This window comes from Ctenopharyngodon idella, chromosome 11 (genome assembly GCF_019924925.1).
Source record: "Ctenopharyngodon idella isolate HZGC_01 chromosome 11, HZGC01, whole genome shotgun sequence".
In the NCBI taxonomy this organism is placed as follows: domain Eukaryota; kingdom Metazoa; phylum Chordata; class Actinopteri; order Cypriniformes; family Xenocyprididae; genus Ctenopharyngodon; species Ctenopharyngodon idella.
This window is the reverse complement of record NC_067230.1, coordinates 23,256,041-23,280,420: the sequence shown is the minus strand read 5'-3', so window position 1 is coordinate 23,280,420 and position 24,380 is coordinate 23,256,041. Positions and strand designations below refer to the sequence as shown.

The 24,380-nt window shown below is 36.8% G+C and overlaps 3 protein-coding genes across 7 annotated transcripts in view; 2 read left to right on the top strand and 1 right to left on the bottom strand.

The window, feature by feature from the left end:
- The window catches only part of il1fma (interleukin-1 family member A), a 25,411-nt gene extending 13,772 nt beyond the window's left edge, over positions 1–11,639 (bottom strand). Inside the window, exons 1-2 of one of the 4 annotated variants that reach the window (XM_051912147.1) lie at positions 11,582–11,639; positions 7,018–7,159 (exon numbers count right to left, since the gene is read on the bottom strand). The gene's annotated coding sequence lies outside the window, so the exon portion shown is untranslated. Of the gene's footprint in view, positions 1–2,771; positions 2,872–7,017; positions 7,160–11,581 lie in introns of those variants that run through there. The other 3 variants (XM_051912145.1, XM_051912146.1, XM_051912144.1) reach the window with 3 other exon arrangements.
- zgc:113276 (uncharacterized protein LOC553748 homolog) lies at positions 4,663–10,814 on the top strand. Its single transcript, XM_051912153.1, has 7 exons — positions 4,663–4,956; positions 5,217–5,511; positions 5,648–5,781; positions 8,339–8,578; positions 8,757–8,918; positions 10,166–10,255; positions 10,463–10,814. Exons 2-7 carry the CDS (start codon positions 5,361–5,363, stop codon positions 10,628–10,630), a joined length of 945 nt encoding a protein of 314 aa, XP_051768113.1. The 5' UTR covers positions 4,663–4,956; positions 5,217–5,360; the 3' UTR covers positions 10,631–10,814.
- Positions 10,927–24,380, top strand: pir (pirin). Of its 2 annotated transcripts, XM_051912148.1 has the most exons (9): positions 10,927–11,251; positions 11,344–11,436; positions 14,533–14,613; positions 17,524–17,730; positions 19,684–19,768; positions 21,313–21,357; positions 22,007–22,089; positions 22,187–22,253; positions 22,661–24,380. In XM_051912148.1, exons 1-9 carry the CDS (start codon positions 11,159–11,161, stop codon positions 22,777–22,779), a joined length of 873 nt encoding a protein of 290 aa, XP_051768108.1. In that variant the 5' UTR covers positions 10,927–11,158; the 3' UTR covers positions 22,780–24,380. The 2 variants fall into 2 exon arrangements, with proteins under 2 accessions (XP_051768108.1, XP_051768109.1); XM_051912149.1 differs by lacking the exon at positions 14,533–14,613.

The following is a 24,380-nucleotide window of genomic DNA, read 5'->3' as shown; positions in this document are numbered from 1 at the left end:
TAACCCAAAACTGCCAAAAACACATAAAAATATATTGGACATGTCCATGTCTCCCTCTAGTGGACTTTTATCTGCAGATGTACATCCACAACAGCACCCTAACAAAATAAATAATAATATTATAATTTAGAATCTGCATCACAGAAATACCACAGATAAACTCTAGATGTTATAGGCCCGGTTTCACAGACAGAGCTTAGATTAAGCCAGGATTAGGCCTTAGTTCAATTAGGACATTTAAGTAGCTTTTATATACTTTCACTAAAAAAAAACCATTACTGGTGTGCACCTTGAGACAAAACAATGACACTAACATATTTTAAGATTACTGTCTGTTCCTTACAAAAAGATTTTGTGTGGCATACCGACTACTTTTAAGGTGCTTTTTGTCCTTTTTAGACCTGCCTTTTAGCCGGCAGGCCATGTTCACCATGAACTGTCCTTGTATGACAAAGAGCTGCATGAAGATTCTGCATAAAATTATCCTTTTGTGTTTCACAGAAAAAAGAAAGTATTTGAGTTTGGAACAACATGGGGTGAAAAAGGGGTCTGTGAGCAAGGTTCGTACATATGACATTTTGATACTGTGGTTTCCGGCCTACAAGTCACCAGACAATTTTAACCTGTTCCTCCACCACCATCACCACACACAGACACACACACACACACACACACACACACACACACACACACACACACACACACACACACACACACGAACAAATGCACGTGTTCAAACTAGACCCTATATGGCCCTCTGATGCACACCAGAAAGTAAAATGTTCATAAATATCTAAACCTTAAGAGACACTTATGCAGATAAGGTAACATGGAAACAACACATTGGAAGCCACATTTTTGAGGTTGACTGAGGTAAGATTAAGTGTCAAGATTAAGAGGTAGGCACTAATTTTGACTTTCTGCCATTCTGCATAATTTTGACATGAAATAAAATATAATATAACCTTAACCATCACTATAATTTACCTTAATTACAATTTAATATACAGTTAATGTCCTAAAAGACTTTCTTGCATGCTGCCATCTAGCAACATCAAGTCTAATTCATATCTACCAAGTAAAAACATTCAACTCTTATAGGCTCAGCATGAAACCTCCATACAGTTTAGCACAGTTTTGAAGCAATGATATTGTTTCAAGTGTCCTTCAGAGTTTTTGTAATAATGTGTTTGTGTTGACAATCCAGCAGCCTGTACAAAGTTCACCATACAGTTATAAACTACTCTTAAAAATAAAGGTTCCAAAAGGGGGTTTTCACAGCTCACTAGCACGAGCTCAGACAAGATGAACTCGGTCAACTTACTGAGGTAAACGCTGTACAATGGTATCGCTTTTTACAACGTCGGACACATAACAGCAACTAATAAGATTAGCGTTTTGCTTGACTACGTTACCAAACAGCTAATAATGTGATGCTAGTGTTACACGAACCTTGCTCACATTCGCGAGTCAGACAGCTGACAATCAGTATCCTTAGAAACACTTTGAACAACTCAACGTCAGTGGAGAAAGGCATATAGTTCATCATAACATCGTAATATACATCATACACCCGCCATATGGCTAAATCTACACAATTTTTCATATCAACAGAAAAATATACCGAGATAACCTTCTTTTGAGACTCCTTGCGCAGTCATTTAATGATAGGCTAAAGCCCGCTGGCACATTGACGTGATTGGTTACAAGGTAGTTTGTGACATCAGAAACACCAGAGATTTCAAACCGCGGGTTTGAAACTGCCTTTTTTTACTGCAGTTTTAAGTAGAAAATACTCAGCAATGGTGTTGACTTATGAATTTGCACATGGTTTGTCTTAAAGCATATTAAAAACACCAGATAGACATATGAACAACATTAAAAACTTTATTTTCATCACAGGGGGGACTTTAAAAGAACCCCCAAGTAACCCAACATGTGTTCTGTCCTAAATTTACCCAAATTGGGTTGTTTTTAACCCAGTGTTTTTAGAGTGTAAAGAACCTTTTTCTACCATAAATAACCAATGAAAAGGTTCCATGGATGTTAAAGGTTTTTCATGGAACCATCAATGCCAATAAAGAATCATTTTTTTAAGAGTGTAAACCTAAATTAAAACTTTATCAACTACCAATTTTATCAACTACCAACAATATTAATATATAACGATTATTAATATTGCCTATATGGCATTTATAGCCTATATGTTGGACAATTTAATAAAATAACAAAATATTTAAAGTTCTTGCTTGTTTAGATAACAGTAAGAGTGTGCGCTAAAATTAAGCCCCTCTGCTCTAGGACAGAACTATTCTGAGACCTACACTCAGCCAATCAGGAGCCAAAGTATCTGGAGTGGACAGCGTACCACGTGCCACACTATTTCTAAACTGAAAACTGTTTGTCCAACGCGACTCCTTGTCAACCAACTGCTCTTTATCTTCAGAAAACAGACCTCATCAGCAAGTACAAGATTATTCTACTTTCTGTCTACTAGTAACAGTTAAGATGGTTCAACTAGAGGTGACATGCAAAAACTTATTCTCCCTTGCTATTTGATCCTGCTTGCTTTTAGTAGTTCTTGTCTCTTTTTTAGTTATGTTGGATGTTTTAATAATTGGAGGAGGTCCTCATGCTCTAACCCTGGCTACTCTGCTCTCAAGCCCTGACCAACCTCTCTGCCAATCTAGCGCTGACATCCTTCAGGGGATTCAGCTGAGCAAAACTAAAGCTAAAAGTGTACGCTACAAAAACAAAAAGAGACAACTCACCAGTAAGTTCAAGCAGTTTGTGATGAGGACAACAATTTGGTTTTGGTTTATTTTCCCTCCATCTATTCCTATTCTATCATCAGACAGCTTTAGATCTTTATTCCAACAGGAACAGTGTTTGACACAGAGAATGAGCCCAAACATCTGCCATGTCCTCCGCTGCACTTCAAAGTGGTGGATTCCTATGGAAAATGGACATCACTGTGGGAAAGTCAGTTTACCGCCCTGAACATCCCTCACCTCCGATCACACATGCTGGTGCACACCGATCCATTTAATAAGGTAATTCAGCACTGGAGAGCATGTGTGGACATTTGCACCTCCATTTTGATAATATCTGCTTTAAAAAAAAAAGTATTGTTTGAAAAAGTACAAGCAGGATTTCTCAAACTGAGGGTTCAAGAAGGAACTGCAAAGGGTTCTTGAGTTTAAAAAAAAGCTAAATAATTAAATGATAAAAATAGATAAAATTAAAATAATTTTTTTTTTAAAATTAAAAACAGTTGACATAAAATAATAAGGTCAAAATAATATAAGGTCAAATATTTTTCCCCTAAGTGTCATGGGAACATTAAAGGGTTAAAATGAAAATTCTGTCATTATTTACTCACCCTCATGTTGTTCCACACCTGTAAGACCTTCGTTAATCTACGGAACACGAATTAAGATATTTTTGATTAAATCCGATGGCTCAGCGAGGCCTGCATCGCCAGCAATAACACTCCCTTTTTCAACGCCCAGAAAGCTACTAAAAACATATTTAAAACAGTTCATGTGACAACAGTGGTTTAATCTTAATATTATAAGCGACGAGAATACTTTTTGTGCACCAAAAATAACAAAATAACGACTTTATTCCACAATATCTAGTGATGGGCGATTTCAAAACACTGCTTCATGAAGCTTCAAAGCTTTATGAATCTTTTGTTTCGATTCAGTGGTTCGGAGCGCGTATCAAACTGCCAAAGTCACGTGAACTATTGAAGTTTCAGAACACTTATGATGTAACGAAGCCTCGTTTACCAAAATCATGTGATTTTGGCGCTCTGAACCACTGATTCGAAACAAATGATTCGTAAAGCTTTGATGCTTCAAAGTGTTATTGCTGGCGACGAAGGCCCCACTGAGCCATCGGATTTTATCAAAAATATCTTAATTTGTGTTCCGAAGATGAACGTAGGTCTTATGGGTGTAGAACGACATGAAAGAGAGTAATTAATGACATAATTTTAATTTTTGGGGGAACTAATCCTTTAATTTAGGCTCAGGGTTGCCAGGTTTTCACAACAAAACCCGCCTAATTGAGTAGCAATAGCACAATCGCGTTCCGGACATAAAATCCGCATTTTTGGCGGGATTCCCCTGGTCCAGGGGCTAAATATCATGTTATTTGGGGTTGCTTCAACCCGCGGACATGAAAAACAACCCGTGGCAACGGTGTCAAAGTAGCCCAATTTCACAGGAAAACCAAGGATTTGGCAACATTGTTTAGGCTTTTACTCACATATAAACATTGATCAGCGAACATAAACAGAAGCTCAACCGAACCTGAATGACATGCAAGAACAAACCTCTTGCGGAAGCTCAAACGTGCGAGAATGAACCTCATTGGTTATGCAGCACATTTGAGCTTTCCGGAATATTCATATGGATTAGTTTTCCAAAGTGTCAAAGTTGCAATTGCGAAGGCTGTCTATGGAGAGACAGAAAGCTCTCACATTTCATCAAAAAGATCTTCATTTGCATTCCAAAAATGAACGAAATTCTTACGAGTGTGGAACGACATGAGGGTGAGTAATTAATGTGGATGTTTTTCAAAAAAGTTTGGAAATTTGGAGTTTATACTATGTTTAAAGAAGTTAAATTGGTCAGATTTTTGTACAAATAATAATCCAAACCAATAAAAAAAGATTACAGTGATGTTGCCTATCAAAGGACTGATAGTTCCTGCATCTGTGTGCAATCCCAGAAGGCCTTGCAGGACTTTGTGGTGGAGCAAAATCGGGAGGAGGAGCTGCACAGTCTACCTGAGCAAATTTATATTCAGGACGAGAATGCATTTTTTAATGACAATCGCTTGGGAAAGAAGGACAAAAAGCTTCTTAGCGCAACAAACGGCCTGCAGAAAAATCTGTATTTCAGTCTTCCAGGAACACAGCTCAGTATAGACTTCTTCCACGAGCAGGTCTGAATGTCATGCAGCATGTGGAATCCAATGCAGTGTCTGACTAACAATAATTAATAAACTAACTGTTAAACGTTTGAGTTTAACAGCTCTTCTGGTATTAGGAAATACTGTGTTGCATGATGCTCAGTTACCATTATTAAATAGGCCTATCTAATTTGGAATTCTACATGCAATGTGTGATCATACTAAACTAACTATAAATGTTGAATGATAAAATAACTAAATTATGGATTACATTGCCAAGGACTTTCACCCAGGTACGCAAATATGACTTGGACAGTGTCTTAATCAGAGCCACAGTGGACAGAATCATCCCAGTCTTAACTGAGGATGAGAGCAAGGTGAAGTTTTTCAAGGCGACGCTAAACACTGGGGAAAATGTAGAGGCTAAAACAGTTATAATGGCAACAGGGCCTTCACGGGCGCAGATGGCAAACATCCCGTGTTGGGTGCGGGCAATTCAGGAGAATTACCCAGAAGAAAGTCTGCAACACTCAGTGCAGCTCATGCATTACTTCTGTACACATGAAGAGATGGGTGAAGCCTCCTCAGGTGGGTTCCTAAATGTGATCAAAACCTGATCATCCAGATATAAAGCCAAGCAAACAAATAACCAAACCATAGATTATTATGTGAGAATGCAAAGGAAATAATTCAGAGCAGAAAATGAATACACTCTTTTTCTCAGGTTCCCCTCCTGTGTGTCAGATGGGCCAGAGAGTGATGGTGGTAGGTGGAGGTCTGACCAGCGCCCACATTATCTCAATTGCGCTGAAGCAGCGTGCATGTCATGTGACCTGGGTCTTACGTAAACACCTACAAGTAAGTTATACACAGTCTGAGTGTAAACAAGCATAAGGTATAATGTAGAATAAGATGATCAAATGACCAAATAATCCCTGACAGGGTGGTCATGACCTCAATACGAAGTTTAGGAGATTGTATCACCCTGAAGGGATTTATTTTGTGATTAATGACTTGCTACTCGCCACATAAATAAATGAATATGGAATACTGATTTGAAGGTGCTCTAAGCCAGAGGTTTTTAACCCTGCTACTGAGGAACCACTGTCCAGCAAAGTTTATTTCCAAACTGTGCCTGTGTATTTTCAAGCAATCCTGAATAGATTGATTTGCTGATTCAGATGTGTTTGATTAGGGTTGGATTGGAACTAAACTCTGTAGGATAGTATTAGTGGGTCCCCAGGAACATGGTTAAAGAACTCTGCTCTAAGGCTGTGATATAATTTCCATCAGATTTATTAACCCCCAAATTCAGCCACACCCATTACAACCCTGCCGATTTGTCTTTAAGGTGATCTATCCCTTAGTTCACCCAAAAATGAAAATTTGATGTTTATCTGCTTACCCCCAGGGCATCCAAGATGTAGGTGACTTTGTTTCTTCATTAGAACACAAATGATGATTTTTAACTCCAACCGTTGCTGTCTGTCAGTTGTATAATGCTTGTCAATGGTAACTCCATCTATAAGAGTCAAAAAAACACGCACAGACAAATCCAAATTAAACCCTGCGGCTCGTGACGACACATTGATGTCCTAAGACACGAAACGATCGGTTTGTGCGAGAAACCGAACAGTATTTATATCATTTTTCACCTCTAAAACACCACTATGTCCAACTGCCTTGCGCATCCGGTTGGTGAGGTCTGAACGCGCTCTGACAACGGAAGTGATGTCTCGCACTCATTGAAGTATAAGCGCGAGACATCACTTCCGTCATCAGAACGGAACATAAATACTGTTCGGTTTCTCGCACAAACCGATCATTTCGTGTCTTAGGACATCAATGTGTCGTCACGAGCCGCAGGGTTTAATTTGGATTTGTCTGTGCATGTTTTTTTGACTCTTATAGATGGAGTTACCATTGACAAGCATTATATGACTGACAGACCGCAACGCTTGGAGTTAAAAATCATCATTTGTGTTCTACTGAATAAAAAAATGTTACCTACATCTGGGATGCCCTGGGGGTAAGCAGATAAACATAAAATTTTCATTTTTGGGTGAACTATCCCTTTAACCATGGTATTTTTACCTGTCAAGAAGCGAATCGAGCTCGGGATTTGTTTTCAAGCATGTTGAAGCTCTCAGCTCCCTCCAGCGATGAAAAACTGATGTTCACTCTCATCTTGCTCTTTATTTTCTTCAGTATTCCTACTTCTAGGCTGTTTAAACCACTGTGGAAAAATTAGAATTTGTTAACATTTCAAACTATAGACATATATATTTGTCTACGTTTCAAACCCGTGAACGCTCTCCTCACCGGCTTCCCATATGTATACTTGCCCGATTTGACGCATAATGATTGATAGGCAGAAATCACCTCAAAAGCGTTCTGATTGGCTAAACAAGAAATCTGCCTGCGCGCGATCACAAATTCGTGTTTTTGTAGTTTACAGTACACAGGCCATAGCGGTAATTGTTTTCAAACACTTGCACTTTAAACCCATTTTCAAAAGTTTGCGTTTTCAGGCCCCCAAAATGCCACTGTCGTGTAAATGAATGGCCAAAATGCATAAAAAGTTTTCCGTTTGGTGTCGTGTAAACCATTTTCAACTAAAGATTTTTTCCCCACCTCCTTCAAGGAAATAACGCCTGGAATGCCATTCAAATTCGGTGAACTCGGGGTCGGGTACATCGATCGATCAACCCCGACCTCAGCGAGACGCGTCATTTGACGTAACTTCCAAGATGTCGGCAAGTCCGCTTTCATTGAGCATAAGCGTAAAAACAAACTTTAACATTAGACATTTATGTTATGTTTATGTAGCCTAATGATACCTTCGTTTTTGCTTTTCGTCTGCTGTTTTCAAAGCGATTTTATGTTATTTTTATTCTGTTTTTGCCATAATTGACACAAAACACGATATCCTCTCATTGCGTTATGGCGACATAATGTGGTCAACATGTGAACGTGACATGTGATGACTGGAACTCACTGAGGTCTGAAGTGGGACATTTAATTTGGGATATTCCCAGGTCCAACTTCGTCTGGAACACAGCATTAGTCTTCCGGGTTTGACGTCACGCCTGCAGCACTATTTGCAACAACATCTCTTCTCTGATGATGTTTTTATCAGCGTGAGGGCAGGGCAACCTGGCACTAACATAAGGTCACAGCAATAGCAAACCCCAATGAGCCAATCAATTCCCAATGAACAAAATCAAGTCTTGATCTGCATTTTTTCTTGTTCAAGAAGCAGCTTCACTTGGATATACATCACAATATAAGAAAAGACTATCACAACTTCTGTTTCATGCCGTCTTTAAAGTTTATTGAGGCTAGGGGTGTCAGAGATCGACATGATTTCTCAGTAGTTACTTTAGTGATATTACCAAACTTTCCTCTCTCTCAGCTTAAGCAGTTTGATGTTGGGGATATAGAGAGTCTGATTGGACGCTATTCCCACGTTGAACACGGGATCAAGATGGATGGCCTGGCCTACCTAAGGCAGTTCTATAATGAAAGAAGTCTTCACAAGAGGCTAGCAATGATAAAACAAGCCAGGAAAGGAGGAGCAGTAACCCCTGAGGCCTATGTACAACTTCAGCCTTTCATTCAGAGCGGCCAGCTCCAGATCAGAACGCACTGCCAGGTATGTCTGAGACTTTTGGATATATTGTAAAGCTGCTATGCTTATGTGGGATGCTGTGCAGTTGAGCACAAAAGTTTATAGAAATATCCAAGCAGAGTCCATACCACTACCAACCAACTTAGTGGATTTCTTAACTAAATAATATCTATATTTTAATAATTAATGTCTTTATACCAAGGTGACTGACGCTAAATGGTGTTATCAATCCCAGCGTTGGAGGGTCTCCCTGTGCAGCGGCGAACAGTGGATTGGGGAAAAGATTTGGCTGGCAACAGGCTGCAAACTGGATGTTACCCAGGACCCTTTACTCTCTGACATCATGTTAAAATTCCCCATTCAAGTGAGCAAATGGACATTTGAACTTATTAAAAAATAATAACTTTAAACCAGGGGTCTTAAATAATGGACAATAATTATTATTAGATCTCAAAGAATTAAAATAATACACTGGTCAAAAAGTTTAGAATAATTATGATTTTCATTGATTTTGAAAAAAGTCTCTAATGCTCACCAAGGTTGCATTTTCTTTTAATAATCAAAAATACAGTAAAAACAGTTATATTGTGAAATATTATCACAATTTAAAAAATCTGTTTTTATTTCAAATTTATATTTTCAAATGTTTATTCCTGTGATGGCAAAGCTGAATTTTCAGCAGCCATTACTCCAGTTTTCATTGTCACATGATCCTTAAGAAATAATATGATTATTAATAATGTTCCTTTTTATTATCAATGTTGAAAAGAGTTTTTGTTGCTTAATATGTTTGTGGTAACCGTGATACATTTTTCTCAGTATTTTATTATGAATAGAAAATTCAATAAACAGTATTTATTTGAAACAGAAATCTTTTGTAACATTATAAATTTAAGGCAAGACACTACAGGCTAAATGCTTTATTATTATTATTATTATTTTTAAATGTTGGGCTTTTTGGCTTTTAATAAAGTGATTTTTTCAGAGTAGTGGTAAGAAAACATCCAAAATCCACCTTTAAGGATTTATTTTTTGGCACTTTATCTATTAATGTCTATAGATTTAAATTACAATACATACTTTTTAAGGCCGTTATCTCAAAATGAATTTTTTTCTACTACACTGACCCATATATCTCCACTTCAGAAACACTTACATACACCAAACTTTACAGTTTTATTCCTATCTATATTTTTCTGACTGTTCAAAGTATTTTCTGAATTATGCAGTGATAAAAAGAGATAATAATGCCTCATTTGCATATTTAAACATAACATTTTAGAAAACTTGTAATACAAAATTTTTTTGTAATTCTTATTGTAATCAATCCACTGGGGAAGTAAAATGATTAACTGTTATTTTTTGTTGTTGTTGTTGTTTTTTTACCCTATTCACCTGCAGGGTCGCACCTTAATGCATATCCATTTCATTTAAAATTTTAAAAAAAAAAATCCCAAACTTTTGAATGGTAGTGTATCATGGTTTCTATAAATATATATATATTTGTGGGGTAGACTATTTTTTATTTCTCTCATACTGTCTTAAAACTGAGTTTTTTAAATAAATCATGTGCCTAACTAGTAAGATAGTAAAGCATTTCCTGCTTGACAGGTCCTGGAGGGCTGGCCATGTATAACAGAATCACTGCAATGGACAGCAGGATGCCCCCTCTACATGATGGGACAATATGCAGCACTACAGGTGCAGTTATGCTCTTGTTATGTAATATGATGTGTCAAATAAGGTCAAGACACCTAAAATAAGTGAGTCATCATGCAGTGAGTCATTATTGACAATTTTCTAGATAACACCTGCACAGCACGCTAACACTTAAATCATATTTCAGGCTATAGCTAACTATAACACATGCACTTACAGTAGCCTTAATAATTATATGAAATTCTACAGGTTGGGCCTCATGCTGTAAACCTTGCAGGGGGTCAAGCTGCGAGTATACGCATTTTCAAAGACATCATAGCTCAACACAATGGACTGGATGAGAGTACATCAGCAAGGATGAAGAAGACCTGCACTGAAGAGTACATATCGCACATGCACGGCCTCATGTGGTTGTAAAATCCACATGAGAACAGACACCTGTTAAGAGGGAGGGATGAGCAGTCTCAGGTGTCAAACTAACCATAACAAAGAAGAGAATGATGCACACAGGAAAATGCTGAGAACAGCACTGAAATGACACGTTAAGATGCCACATTGTATAGTACAGAAGCCTATGAAAAAATAAATGATCTAAATTTTGTTTCAGGGATCACTTTATTAATCTGCTAGTCATGTGTACATGCACAGTCACGATTTGTGGCTCAAAATATTGCAAGTCATTGTGCCTGGCACTGCGCCTTTAAATAATCTGAATCTACTGGGATTGTGATCTGTGTAGGAAGCCTTGGCAAACCCAAAACGTCAACATATAAAAGAAACACTTGTCATAGGTGAATACAGGTGATCTATAAAAGCGAATTACATCGCGGAGCTGTCTAAATAAACGTGTATCTTGAATCGCTTTTGACTTCCGGTGCATTTGGGCGCTCACAAACTGAGAGCTGAAGCAAAATATTGTGATAATAAGTTGATACCAAGGTGTTTATGATGATCAGAAGAGTTTCTAAGGTCATTTTGAGTGTCGAACAGTCTGAAGGCGTCGGGGCTCGAGTTCGCAGGAGTATTGGACGGAAAGAGGTATGTTTTCATTGCTGATTTTATCCACTTTGATACGAGTTGTTTTTGTTTTGAAATGCACGATAAATAAAATGCATTATGGTTTATTTCAGCTGAAGAATCTCGACCCTTTCTTGATGCTGGATGAATTCTGTATCGCCAAACCAGCGGGTTTTCCTGATCATCCTCACCGTGGATTTGAGACGGTAAACGCTATTAGGTCGTATACTTTAAAGCTATGAGTCATTACATTGCTGTTCTAGAAAGGGCGACTCTTGTCAAATCCACGAATTCGTGCAGTCAGATGACATAAACTGAAGTTATTAGTGGACTAACGTTAATAAACAATACCTTGCTGCTTCCGACTAGGACAACACGGGATCTTCCGCCAGAGGGCGCATGACGGCTCAATAAGCCAAATTCCGTATTGAGATGCATTTAAATATCAGGACTTTTATTTTTGATTTACGAAAGACGTTGGTACACTTAAATGTGTAACTGTTTAATTCTATTAAATATCCGAACTTTTTTCTGTCAAACAAACGGAAATCTGTTTACTGTGGACAACTAAATAGAGTTCTTATTCTGCAATGACAAACGTTTATGATTAGTCCACTCAGAGAATCGCTGATAAAAGTAACAGGTACAACGTGATAATGTTCTGCGTGTTTCTAAATGGTGGTTCTGCGGACGTCTGGATTATTAAGTATTACATTTCCCCCTAAATAATGACACTGAGAATTTTTATAACAGTTATTAAAATTTTAAATACAATGAGTTATGTTGCTTGAGAAGAATGTGGACCCATCAAAATGTCAGATTAGAGACACCTCTTTGAGGTGAGGGCTCATAGGTTCTTAAAGGGATAGTTCCCCCTAAAAAGAAAATTCTGTCATTTACTTACCCTCAAATTGTTTCTAATCCTGTATGAATTTCTTGTGCTGAACACAAAAGAAGATATTTTGAAGAATATGGGTAACCAAACAGATGATGGGCCCCAAAGTATGGAAAAAATTACTATGGAAGTCAATGAGGCCCATCAACTGTTTGGTTACTGACATTCTTCAAATATCTTCTTTTGTGTTCAGCAGAAGCAATAAATTCATACAGGTTTGGAACAAATTGAGGGTGAGAAAATGATTACAGAATTTTCGGTAACGCTTTATTTTACAGTGTCTTTGTTACACACGTTACATGTAGTTACTGTAGTAATAACTATAAATTATGCATAATTACATGCAACTAACCCTAAACCAAATCCCAATCCTAACCCTATAGTAAGTACATGTAGTTAATTATTATTACACAGTACTTAAATGCATAATCACACTGTAACACGGACACCTTAAAATAGAGTGTAACCGAATTGTCACTTTTGGGTGAACTATCTCTTTAACATTTTATCACAGCACAGTCACCCAAACTGGCTTTTAGTTCATGTAAGTTAGCGATGAGGTCCTCTATATATTTATGTACTCCCAAAACATTGACAAAATTAGCTTTTAGCAGATATACACATTTAAAATGTACAGATTTTGTTTTCTGGAAAAACAGACCAAAAATATTAATGACTCATCCTGCACTACATAGATTTTTGTCCAATCAGATGCTTTCTAGAATGAGCATGTTTTCTTTCTTTCTTTCTTATAAACAAGTCCTTTTATATGCAATGTCTAAACACAGAAAAGAAAATGAAAGGCGAGCTGGCAGGAATATATAGATCGTCCCGTAAACCACTCCCATCGTTTTTGGCAGTTTGAGTACTCAAGTTCTGTTCACTCAATGTGAGAGGATGTTTGGTCATTAAAAACGCTTCCCTCAAAATGACAGTGTTTTGGCCAGAACTAGTCCTGAGAGTATTATCTAAAACTTGACTAAAGAAAAACTGACCAACTCACTTAGCCTGAGTTTGTTTCTTGATTATTTATCTACAACATCTGATGTGCTCATGTGTTTACTCACAGTTTGGCAACATGTCTGGCATAAACTGTTTCTATGGAAAGTGGTCTGTGTGGCTGTGGAAATCGTTTATACTTGTTTATGAGTTTGATGTCATCAGTTGCCATCTGCACAGATATACTCTCATCTCATTTCCTATAGAGATTGAGTCACTCTTATGTGTCACTAATGGATTTGTGGATACTAGTATTTGTCTAGTATTATTTAATATTTGTTAGTGTAATTCAGAGACTTGCTAGAAATTGACTGCTTAAGAGAGCACTTTAAAACCTAAAATAAACATTTATTCCTTCTAAACAGGTCATTTGTTTTGCAAGGATATATAACACAGACAAAAAAAAAATATATACAATGGACTTTAGTTAGGATATAAATTAAAACAAGGCTGTGAGGCACAAATGTTCAGTCTGTTCATTGGGTTTATCCTCTCTTTGTTGGTCTAGAGGTTTAATTTTTCATATTATGAGCAGTATTCAAGCAGAATTGGACCTCTATGTTGCTTGAGACATGCAGGTGTGTTTGTTCATGAACGGTCACGTGACCATCAGATCACAGCTGTGCTTAGAGATCACAGGCTGCCTGTGGCCACATGTCAAGCAAGCCTCTAAGGGGTCAGATGTTGACCTCTTACCCCGCATCCCATATCCTGTTGAGAGCAGCGTTGTCTGTGTGGGAGATGACATGCAATCCCTCCACACTGCTTGTCAGACCACCTCAGCTGACCATGTAGATTCATTTTTGCTTTTTCATTGGACAAATGGGAAACGGCTGCAGGCAGATTTGGTTAATTGGAAACATGTTTGTGTAATATATGCAAATTTTAGATAATGACACATCAAGCCTTTAGCTCTGTCTTGGCATGGAAAAACTATGTTTTAGTGGTGCGTAAACGACCTTTACTGGGTATAAAATATGTATATTTGTATTTGTGCCAGAATACAAACAAACTGTAAGATTTTGATCAAATATTCATTAGAACGTCAACGTTTAATTTTCATCTTACTGCATAGGATGTATCTGCTTTTTGCATTTGACTTTATAGTCCAACAGGGCTTTACCAAAATCCCTTGAACATAAAATTTTTCTGTCTACTCTGCAAACACAGCCTTTGAAATATGTTTCACCTTTCACCTGTACGATTTTTGACATGTTTATTTTTCTCTAAATGAACATCAAGTTGATGACTTTTCCATACTTACTGTCTTTTGTGTGAATTTTCCCCCAAGAAGGGCTTCATTTTCAGCCAGAAAACTACAATCTTACACCTCATCCCTCTATTTAAAATACTTCACATGTGAGTTTTTTTTTTGTTTTCATTTATATATATTAAATATGTTTCACAGGTAACATACTTGTTGAGTGGAGTAATAGCCCATGAAGACTCTTGTGGTCACAGCGGGAAGTTGGAACCTGGGGACCTTCAGGTAGAACAACCATGCTTGCCATCTCTTGAAATGATGAAACACTCATTACTTAAAGGGATAGTTCACCTAAAAATGAAAATTCTTTCATTAATTACTCACCCTCATGTCGTTCCAAACACAGTAATAAGTGAATAAAAGTGTAAATTAAATCCGTTTATCATATAAAGCAATCGAGTCTCTTCATAAAATTTGGACTAAATCGCTCAATTCATATGGATTAGTTTTACGATCTCTTTATGAATTTTTTGACACGTCAAAGTGGTAGTTGCATAGCTGTCAATGGAGTGACAGAAAGCTCTCAGATTTCATCAAAAAGATCTACATTTGTGTTCTGAAGATGAATGAAAGTCTTACAGATTTGGAACGACATGACGGTGAGTAATTAATGACAGAATTTCCATTTTTGGGTGAACTAACCCTTTAAGGTGCTGTCATATTTCAACGAATTTGTGCAGGCAAAATCCAGACATTTTGCTTGAGGGTGAAAGATTTTCCCAAGCAGACTTTGCAATAGGTTCAAGTTGGTCAGTTTCTTGGTTTGAAAGTTCTTTCTGTGCTTCATTCTTCACACTATTGACAAAAGAGTGGTGCAGGGATGACGTCAAAACCCGGAAGACTAATTCGCCCCTGTATCCCTATAGATTTTCCTATGGGTTTTTAATAATGGGGTTTTTCAATTTACAAGTAAAATAAAGCCTGTGGAAAACAACTTGCTGATACTTTGATGTTTTATTCTACAACATAAATTACACACACCCATACTGAAAACATTTGCTGTGAGTGAGTGTAAATTATGTTGTAGAACAAAACGTCAAAGTATCATCAAGTTATGTTTATCACAGGCTTTATATTGTACTCATAAATTAAAAAAACCCATTATAAAAACCCATAGGAAAATCTTGAGGGAACCAGGAGTGAATTAGTGTCCTGACAGCAGTTTTTTTAATGCCAAAAGAGGGTTTGTGCTGGCGCAAGCTGTTAGTAAATCTGGATCTTAATTAGGGTTGCAAAGGGGCGGAAAGTATATCATATACAAACATAAATATTTAGTTTGGTCATAATAACATGAAATAACATAGTTATTTCTTTTTTGCATCTAATTAATTCTAATTTTGTAAATATGTCAAATAAATATATTTTTATTGCAGCAATTGTTATGCGTATGTTATTTATTTCAGTGTCACATAATCCTTCAGAAATCATTCTAATATGCTGATTTGATACTCAATTATCAATTTTGGAAATTTCAGTTATGCTGCTTAATATTTTTTTGGAACCTGTGATTCTTTTTTCAGGATTCTTTGATGAATAAAAAGTTAAAAAGAACAGCATTTATTTAAAATAGAAATCTTTTCTAGCAATACAAGTCTTTAAGATCACTTTTTATCAATTTCACACATCCTTACTGAATAAAAGTATCAATTTCTTTCAAAAAAAGAAATAAAACAAAATCACTGACCCCAAAATTTTGAACAGTAGTGCATATTGTTACAAAAGATTTCTATTTTAAATAAATGCTGTTCTTTAACTTTTTATTAATCAAAGAATCCTGAAAAGAGTATCACGGGTTATAAAAAAAATATTAAGCAGCAAAACTGTTTCCAACATTATCAAACCATTATATTAGAATGATTTCTGAAGGATTATGTGACACTGAAGACTGGAGTAATGATGCTGAAAATTCAGCTTTGCCTTCACAGGAATAAATTACAGTTTACTGTATATTCACATAGAAAACAGCTATTTTAAATTGTAATAATATTTCACAATATTACTGTTTTTTCTGTATTTTTGATCAAATGTGCATGTTATGTAGGAATGCACAGTGCATGCAGGGGGTGTGGCATCAATAGCCCTGTAGTAAGTAGTGTGCTGTGTGAATGTGATTGAGGAATGTGCAGGGTAAAAATTGATAAACTGAAATTGGATAAAATCTGGTTGTTTTAACCAAGATTATGCTGCAAGATTTTTTTCAACTACATTTAAGTTCCCTGTTATAGGCTTACCTGCAATTCCCTGTTTATTCCCATGGAAAGTTTCCAGCCTTGAAAATTCCCGGAATTTTGCAACCCTAATCTTAATATTTAATATTGTTTCAAAAGGACCTTTTAGTTTAAAAAAAAAGAAAAAAAAAAAAGTGAATCAAATGTGATGTACACCAGAAGTACGTACACTTGGGTAAGTCTTTCATAGAATAAAAGCCACCATTTTTATTGTTATGCAGGCAGTAAAAATGCAAGTTAAAATAGTTAAAATGGAAGCTATAATAAAATGTATTTACATTTAATAGGATGTTATGTCCATTCACACGCACACTCACCAAATGGACTGAGCTTGTACACCCATAGAGCACTTCCTGTGTCGTAAAGCTGTCTCACTTTCTCCCGGGTCAGTGAGGGAATGTTTTAATGGGCCTTTAATATGTCTGTAGCACTCAGTACTTTAACTACAGCTCGCACCTAACCTCCAGCTACCGGGGCTACTGCCTCACCATCAAACATGTGGGACTCCCTGATAATACCAGGAGAAAAAAGCTGCCGAGTGTTTCATGCCATAACTCAAACCACCTATTGCACTGTGGCTCCCTAAGAGGGGCTGCTAAACCTCAGAAGGAGTGGAAATTTCCACTAAGAGAGAACGAGAAAGGAAGAGGAGAAAGAAAAGTGCTCCATTAGGCATATTAAGCTGTTGTCGTAAAACTGAAGTGGTTCATTTTTACGTTGAAATAAAAGCTCATAAACATCTCTCTTGCTCAACATGAAGATGACATTAACCAGTATGAAAGCCCCTGAACCAAGCGGTTAGTCTGTTTATTGGTGATTACTACCAGATAGGTCTACCATTAGGAATAGAATAAACATTAGTTTTTGTTCTTACTTGGATATGTGTATTTGTTTTCTCTTGTGTTAGTGGATGACAGCAGGTCGTGGGGTGATTCATGCTGAGATGCCTGTGTCAGACGGACACATTCATGGCCTACAGCTTTGGGTGAACCTGAAAAGTGCAGATAAGATGGTGGAGCCTCAGTACCAGGAGCTGAAGAGCAAAGAGATTCCCAAACCCAGCAAAGATGGAGTCACTGTCAGCGTCATCTCAGGGGAAGCTCTTGGAGTGAAGGTAGGTGAAACATCAGATATACCGTACCAGAGATTTCCAATTAATAAAACATTAAAAGTCATTACAAGTTGTGCTTGTGTAGAATAAAACTAGCTCACAAGCTATAGTGATGTTTCATTTGTTAGTGAATCATTCATTGTAGTTAATACTTTAAGTCAGAAATGTTCACAAATTGACATGTATTATTTATAAGCAAATTGTTTTTAAAAATCCTTATCCAGTAATCATAAATAACTGGAGAAGCCATGGAAATTCAATGTGGGAATCCTCTTGTAAGGTTGTTTCTAGCCTATCTACCTTATTTTTCAACGCGGAAGTAAGGTGTTTTCTGTGAATGTGCGATACTTCCGATTTATTAGCGGCTAAAGAATATCATAGTGCAGTAAATTGTAAAAACCAGCGTGTTTAAAATTAAGACAATACATTAAAATAATATGATAAAAAAATACCAGTTTCAATATCAAGCAGCATAACAGGCTGTTTTGTACATCTAAAAATAACTGGAAGCGAATAACACCGGAAGCCAGACGCATTAAAATTACAAATGGCCGCGCCCGCTCTTACCTGAAAAATAAGGAGGATGGTGGTCAGTGTTTCACATAGAGCAATCTCAGCCCTGTCCCAAATGGCATCTTAAACAGTCGCGGTCTTCCTACAAGTAACGCCGCTTTGACTGTCGGGTAGAAGTCTGCTGCGGAACTCGCCAGTACGGGCTTGGCAAAATTGCGCATCGAGGGCGCTTTTCGACCTTAATGGGGGCGCTCGCGAGCACACTTCGGAAACGAGACACCCTACGGTCTCGTGGACTTCATGATCACACTCAAGCGGCTTCCATTGAAGGCCACAGGACCATAAGTGCAAATGAAGTGTGCCATTTGGACAGGCCCTTAATCCATTCATATCTCTTCATTATTAATAAATGTTAATACCTAAAAAAATAAATTAAAAAAAGTTTAAAAAGTTGTTTATTGGAATTAAAGGTGGAGGCTGGAACTCTCTCTGTAGTTTGGCCTTAATCCATTCATATCTCTTCATTATCAATAAATGTTAATACCTAAAAATAAAAAAGGTTTAAAAAGTTGTTTATTGGAATTAAAAGGTGGAGGCTGGAACTCTCTGTGTAGTTTTCTGATATTCTGAAGTATTAATCTGAAGTATGCATGATTTTGCCAGCTAAGAGGCAGGTGATAAAAAACATGCTCCTCATAATTATTCTAAACTCTTTGAACCAAACCACTGAGTGAAAAAAGAAGTAGTCAGTACGCCTCCGTCTCCCTGACACTTGTTTATCGTCTGTAAATGTTCATTTGTCCATCTATTTATCAACACATTATGGCTATTACCCACGCTTCTGTCTGTCTTTTTCCATCTATGATTTAAGGCATAATACAAGATCCTAGAGTCACGGTGAGTAGCCATCACTAAATGTTTGATCCAAACGGCCGACTCCTTTTAAAATGTTCCAGCCAATCGGAACGTCCGATTTACAGTCTGATACTGGGGTTCATCACGCTAATTGCTGCTGCAAGGCAAACCTCTTCGCCCTCTCTCAGACAACAGCAGGAAATTCAGAGCAAGCTTCATTGGAAGTGGTTTTTGCAAAATGTTTTAAATGTAAAATGTGGTTATGGAGGTTTCTCTAGGGCAGAGGGGTGGATGCGGCGCTGAAGTTAAATGTGGGTCAGCCAAATACTTTGGCTTACTGGAACCAGATATGAACTGGAACTCACACACAATGTTTTTACATCTGTTAGAGCTCATAATTTAAACAAAATTGAACAATTTCTCTAGTTTTTTGTCTTGTAGCAATAAAGAAATCTGGTAGAAATGGATATGTTATGAATAAAGAACATAAAATGTTGTTGTCACAGTAGTCTTAATTTTTTCTTAATCCATAATTTTTTCAAGATAAAATATTATGTTGTGGTATTCACATGTCTTTTCTGTTGTCAGTCAAAGGTTTACACAAGAACCCCAACCATGTACCTCGACTTTATGCTGAAGGAAGGTGCAAAGCATCTGCAGCCTGTTCCTAAAGGTAAAAGATTTTAATTAAATGTGTTTTCCCCCCATGTTAGGAAGGGTGAGTTTTCCATTAAATCCCAAGTTACTTACAGACATAGTGAAATTAAATGGCTTGCTCACAATTTTGTCATTATAAACATGGTTTGCCAGTGAAACCTAGTAAAGGCAAACAGGTTTAGCAGGATATGAGTATTTGTTTTCCTTATAAAATGCATAACTGTGAAACATGCCTCATTCAAAGTTCTGGGAAAAGAAGGTATTGTTTCATTTTTGCTCAAATGTAGTCATACTTAATTCTTTGAGTCACTACAACAGTGTCTCTTCCTTTGGCTCATCTTGCAGAGTTACAAAGGCAAGATGTCAAGCAACACCAACTATCCAAATGTATGAAGTGTTCTTGTTTACATGGTACAGTTTGACTCACACTCACAAGTGTTCTTAAAGAACTCAAGGACACCCAAAAAACTGTTAGAAAGGTTAAGTCCTGGTCCTATGTGCATCAAGATCAAGTGTCACATCAAGATAAGAAAATATTATAGTATAAAATTGCTGTGTGTGTATAATTTTATATTATTCAGTGGATACATATTATTAATTTTACTTTATATTCCTTTGTTTTAAAATTTTCAAAATCTTATATCTTCCAATTACAGGTTTAAATGGGATTTTAAATTTCATGTTTTCAGTGTGATCTCAGACTTTTGAACCTTACTGTATATGGTCATATTCATGTACTTTTCAACAGTTATCTCAATGTCAAAAGGTGTATTAAAGGGTTAGTTCACTCAAAAATGAAATTTCTGTCATTAATTACTCACCCTCATGTCGTTCCAAACCCATAAGAACTTCGGAACACAAATGAAGATATTTTTGATGAAATCCAAGAGCTTTCTGACCTCCCTATAGACTGCAACATTACCACTTTCAAGGCCCGGAAAGGTAGTAAAGACGTCGTTAAAATAGTCCATGTAACTACAGTGGTTCAGCCTTAATGCTATTAAGTGACGAGAACACTTTTTGTGCGCAAAACAAAAATAACGACTTTTGGAAACAATTTCTTCTCTTCCCTGTCAGCCTCCTACACTGTTTATGTAGTAAACACAGTGCGGTGCTTCCTGGTTCTCTGTCAGAACACCGGCTCATTATTTAAAATTGTTTAAAATGTCAACAGCGTAGGAGACTGACAGAGAAGAGAAGAATTTGTTGAATAAATTTGTTATTTTTGTTTTATTTTGCACACAAAAAAGTATTATCGTTACTTCATAACATTAAGGTTGAACCACTGCAGTCACGTGGAATATTTTAACGATGTCTTTAGTACCTTTCTGGGCCTTGAAATTGGTTGACATTGCTGTTTATAGGGATGTCAGAAGCTCTCGGATTTCATCAAAAATATCTTAATTTGTGTTCCGAAGAAGAACGAAGGTCTTACGGGTTTGGAACGACATGAGGTTGAGTAATTCATGACAGAAATTTCATTTTTGGGTGAACTAAAACTTACACTTATTATTATATAATTAAAGTTCCATTGTTTTAATTATAGTATTCCTTTCTCAGGTTGGACAGCTTTCATCTACACCCTTGCAGGTTCTTTATGCACTGGTGAGTTCAAATGAAGACTGTATAAACCTCCTGCAGGCAAATTCACTTCCATAGCAGCTTTCTGTCCTTGAAACTCGAGCAGGTGCTTTATGATTCTTTTTCACTTCCTCCCTCTCTCTCTTGAACATCTGACAGACATTTAGACTATTCCTATGATCCTGTGCCAATGGCAACTTTAAACTCTCACATTGAGAAATGAGATTGCCAAAGCAGTGTTTGATATGTTGATTTATCCGGTTGATTTTGATGATTTCCAGGTTGTATGAAATTAAACACACATTCATTAACAGTAAATACTCCACCTGTGACTTCAAAGGAATTTCTAAATGAATCTTGTATTTTCATTATTCTCTGAAATACATTTAGAATGAATTGAGAAGCTGTTGAGAAACAGACTTCTTGAGAAATGATCTAAGTGGGTGGGATGAGATGTGGGACCATCTTTACCCCACAAAACACCTCTCTTGCTTACGTTTTTCCTTATTTATTCTGGTTTGTGGGGTATCTGGTCTTCAACAACCTTGAATCAGCCTTCAGCCTTGAGTAGCCAGGTCTAGTTATGTCAAATCATTTATGGTGTATAACTAGTTTTATAACATAATTTGTATAGGATTGTGAAATTTATTTTGGCTGTTTGAATTCCCCTCAGGCCCTGACGATGATCTGCGGACGATTGAGCCACACCACACAGTGGTTTTGGAAGATGGTGAATGCATCAGAATAGAAAACAAGGTTTCTTCTACTGTTCCTCTGAAGCTACCCTGGTTTTTATACAAGTTCGGGTTTAGTGTAAATTCAGTTTCTTTATTCCCTTCATTATTATTTCTAGGCAGCTGAGGAGTCTCACTTTGTGTTAATTGCTGGTGCACCCATTAATGAGCCTGTGGTTCAACATGGTAAGTTATAATAGTATTGGTAGGAAAAATTCCACATTTTAATGACAACATATTTGAATTAGGGGTGTCAATCAATTAAAACTTTGTAATTGAATTTAAATACATGATTTGATGATTCATCAATCAATTTGTATATATCAGTATTTGCTGAGAAAAGATCCCAAATAAAGATTAATTTATTAATAAAGAAATTATTTACATATGGATGAGGAGGCAAGAGTGCCTTTTTTATTGCTTTATTGTCTTTAAAATTATTTGCATGTTAAATTGGCATTATTAATTTGCATATATGTAAATATTGCAAATAAATTTATTTACATTTGTTATATTATAAACATATTTCTATATTATACAATTTATATTTTTTTTAAACCAGAAAATTTACAGTACTTATTTGTTTGTTTCAGGACCCTTTGTCATGAACACACAAGAAGAGATTGATCAGACCATCTCAGACTTCAGATCAGCCACTAATGGATTTGAGAGGGCAAAAGTTTGGCGATCAAAGATTGGTCAAAAGTTCTAAAGTTTTTATAAGTATCCCTCTCTATAGGAATTTTACAGTATGTGCGTTATGTTTTTGTGCCTTTAAAAAAATATTTGGATATTTAAATAATACTTTTGAAATCCAAAGTGGCATTTATTTTAAAGCAAGATAGAAAAATAGTATTCTTACGTTTCAAGCAAAACATCCAACAAAAAAAGGTTTTAAATGAAGTATTAGCATACTTTCTGGTTGCTAACCTAAGGCTACGTTCACACTGTCAGTCCAAATCCGATTATTTGTGTATTCGATTGGAATCTCATCTAAATTTTTTGATGTCCACGTTGTATATTACAACTGTTCAGATCTGATTTGTTTGTCCATTTTAAAATATCTGCATTGGTTTCTATGGCAATGACGTTGCGTTGGCAGGCATACGCCAAAAACAACTACAACAGCCGCAACATGGAGGGGTTTGCAATACAGATGTTGTCTTATTTACAACAATACAGTGTGTAGCCGCTGTGCTTGACTAGGCTACTGCGTCTTCTGAGGCAGTGGCAGAAACAGGAGGCTGGTATGCGTGGCTTTATTCCGTGCTGTCGTCTCTATTATTGTGGTCGTCTTTGCCGGTTTCAAAACATGCCTCTTTAAAAACAAGTTTCTGCAGTGGCTTTCACCAATGTTTACGCTTTTACGTGGCGTGAGAAAGTCACATAGCCTAAACCACGTGAAATTCGATCAGAGCAGTCAGACTGAAATGGATTTCCAGAAATGTGATTTGAATAGGATTTCAAACCATATAAGAATGTAGCTCAAAACAGATTTGTAAATGTGATTTTTTTTTCTTTTTTTCGGCCGTTCACCAGTGCTCGAAGTGGGCCGGTACACGCCGATACGCACTACCAGTGTTGTGCCGAAATTCTGACCCCCGCCAAATTATTACCACCCTAGTATTGGTAGGCTTAGCATTCGGTGTGGGGGAGGGGTTTTGCAATCAGGTAGCGACTTCAACGAGGGGGGTAATAATTTAACAGGGAGTCGAAATCAGCACAAAAACGGCACTTCTGTATTTGTACTTTTAGCGTACTGCCAGTTTTCCTTGCGTTCCGGCACTTCCGACATGTTGTGCGTACAGAAGCCCGCCGCACCCTTCCTTCTCCGTGAACGTGTTTTGAACCGAGCATCGGGAGTATCGGCAATTTTATTTTTCCACTTCAAGCACTGCCGTTCACACTTGCTAAATTTGATCGGATTTCAATCAGATATGCACAAAAATCGGATTTAGACTTACAGTCTGAACGTAGCCATAATGTAGTAAAGACACCTGTGTGAACTTGAGTGGAACTGAATTCAAACATCCACTAAAAATCACCTTGAAATCAGTTGGAAAAAGTAATTGCAAAAACAGTTTAGAAAAGTGAAGTTGGTTCTAAAAAAAAAAAAAAAAAAAGCTCTAACATAATTTGTTTGCAGATGCCACTTGGTATGATAATTCCATATAATAGAATATATTTTTAAGTGTGGCTTAAGGGTGCAAATACTTTTTGGGGCCATTGTAACAAAGGAATTTTAGTCTGATGTAACAATGTCACAATGTATTTCTTATAATAATAATAATAAAAAAATTTTTTTTGACTATA